At 26.5% G+C, this 2,487-nt stretch overlaps 1 protein-coding gene across 1 annotated transcript in view; it reads right to left on the bottom strand.

Annotated features, from left to right (window-relative positions):
- LOC122270487 (uncharacterized) overlaps positions 1 to 2,487 on the bottom strand; it is a 9,362-nt gene that overhangs the window by 3,058 nt on the left and 3,817 nt on the right. The window contains exons 2-4 of the mRNA XM_071176991.1: positions 2,013 to 2,090; positions 1,624 to 1,716; positions 944 to 1,057 (exon numbers count right to left, since the gene is read on the bottom strand). Coding sequence (XP_071033092.1) covers positions 944 to 1,057; positions 1,624 to 1,716; positions 2,013 to 2,071 — 266 coding nt within the window. The 5' untranslated portion in view covers positions 2,072 to 2,090. The remainder of the gene's footprint in view (positions 1 to 943; positions 1,058 to 1,623; positions 1,717 to 2,012; positions 2,091 to 2,487) is intronic.

Consider the following 2,487-nt stretch of genomic DNA (forward strand, 5'->3'; position numbering starts at 1 on the left):
GGAAGCATTTGTGCCATAACTTAGTATTTACTAATTTGAGTTTAATTTTAGTTGAATTTTACAACGTGCTAGTTCTACATCTTGTTTTTTAAGTTTATATTTGATTAAAAAAAGTTTGATTATTAGAAATTATATACATTAAAATTTTTAATCTGAATTTTGATTTCTTTTAATGTATGATTATCAGTCGATATTTTGCTCTTCATTAAAATCGTACGGTCGTCTCGAATTGGAATTTTTCAAAATTTAGAGATCGTGTTTTAAAACAGGACTTTAAATTTTTATAAAGTCTTGTTTCATGACATTTTTACGAAGCGCGATTAATGCCTTGTTTTAAGGATGTATACTATAATTCTTATTTATTGGAGTTTAAAAGGAAATTTACATAAAAAAATTTTTTTTAATAAAATATCAGCACAGAATATATCAGCGCATCAATATCAGCGCATCGATTTTCAAATATTGTTCTTACTTTTAAGGATTCATTTGATTGCATTGATTGTATTTTTTTAGTTGGAAGGCGAGAAAATTTACGATGCTTTCAAGAAATAAATATTACGAAAAAAACTACAACATCTCGCCTTTACAGAAAAAATTACTTTTATTACTTAGCTGTGAAGGTTTTTTGTAAAAAAAAATACAATGTACAATTTTTTTGTTTTGTATTTTTAACTTCTCTCGACAAATTAATAAAATTATCTTAATTATCGAGTTTATTGCCCATGTATAAAGCAAACTAATGTCTCAAGAACATATACTTTTTCGAGTCATTTATAGTCGTTGAAATTTTAAGTTTTATCAAGATATGAAAACAGATATTATGCGAGTATGAAGTATTACTATATGCAAAAGAAAATGGAAATTTTACATAAAAAAAAGAGCAATGCATATGTTTTATGACTGAGTCTCCAATTTAAAAAAAATCTTGAAACAGTTTAAATACCTCCTCTCCGGAATGCCATACTCGATAGAATCCTTGTCATGGACTTTATCCATGCTGTACAGTTTTGCAATCATTTCCTCAGTAAAATAACTGGACACCTTTTCATCACTGTCACTAAGAAGAAAATGAATTATGAAATTTAACGTAGTAATTTTGCTACATAAATTTTTTATTGAAAAGGATATGTTTTGTAATTGTTTTTAGATTTTGAAACACAACCAATTGTTTCATGACTTCATTCATGTTTAGTGGCACATTAGATCTTTCTGATTTAGTATGTTTTGGTTCTATCCCATGTAAGGGCATCGTTCCTAAGTTTTGCAGTTTTGTTATTATTTTTATTTTTTGAGATAACACAGAGATGGTTTTACAATTTCAATTCAGAATGATTTACACCAGTCACTTGCATGTTCCATAATAATGCGCATCGAATAATTATTATGCGTCATTTTAGGTAAATTTATCATGAATTTTTCCCAACATTGAGTCATTTTATAAAAATAAAATTTATACGAACTAAAAATATAACGGAAAAGTCAATTTCTTCCAATTTTAATCTTTAAAATATTTTTTTTAAGTAATACGAATAATATTCAAGATGTGTTACAATTAAGTTAGCAATACAAATATTTTTGCCAAAAACATTACCACGTAATTAAAGGATATAAAAATTAATCTACCTTTTCATTTCAACCACCAGATCTTCGTCATTCATATTCTCTCCATCAAATTTATAATCCATCTCATTCTTGAACTCCAATATCATTCTCTCTCTAAAAAAGAAATAATTCTCATAGAGTTTTTTCAAGCTCTAGCTATAAATTAAGTTATGGAATATGACACAAAAGCGTTGGTTTCTCTTAATAAAATAAACATTCGTTTCATTCAATGCATTTGGATTTTTGACTTTCAAAAAAGTAAGAACAAGTAACTGAAATAAGGTTTTGCATGGTTTAGTCAGGAGAGTTGTCTGAAATTTCGACACTTTTGTTGCGTTTTACTTTTTGTTAATTTCTCTTTTTAAAATAATTTGGGAAACATTATTAAAAATAATAACTTTTTAATATACCTTTCATCAAACTCATCTTCGTCTTCCTCAGACATAACCTCTGCCTCTATCTCAATCATATCCTCATCACTTTCAATGCTAAAGATATAAAATAAAACAATTTTTTTAATTCAAAAGTCAAAAATAGAAATTTTTAAGAAAACAAGTTTTTTTAATCTAATATTTATGTTATATAAGTTTAGTACAATATTTTCAAACATGGACTTTGTAACAACAGCTTATAAGTTCATTCTAAGCAACAAAACATTTGCTTGCTAAGAATTATGCTGTTTTCAGATTATACTTAAAACAATGATTTCATTTTTAACGAAATTATCACGGGCATCGGTAATTTCCATATTCTTTGGGTAGCAGAGCTTTCAGTAAAACTTAGAGCAATATTCATGCTGTGCATGATATATGTTGTGCATTATATATGCAAAATGTATCTAAAAGTAATATTTATGCATATTTTTAACAATAAAATAGTTGTCCT

This window comes from Parasteatoda tepidariorum, chromosome 2 (genome assembly GCF_043381705.1).
Source record: "Parasteatoda tepidariorum isolate YZ-2023 chromosome 2, CAS_Ptep_4.0, whole genome shotgun sequence".
Taxonomy (NCBI): Eukaryota; Metazoa; Arthropoda; class Arachnida; order Araneae; family Theridiidae; genus Parasteatoda; species Parasteatoda tepidariorum.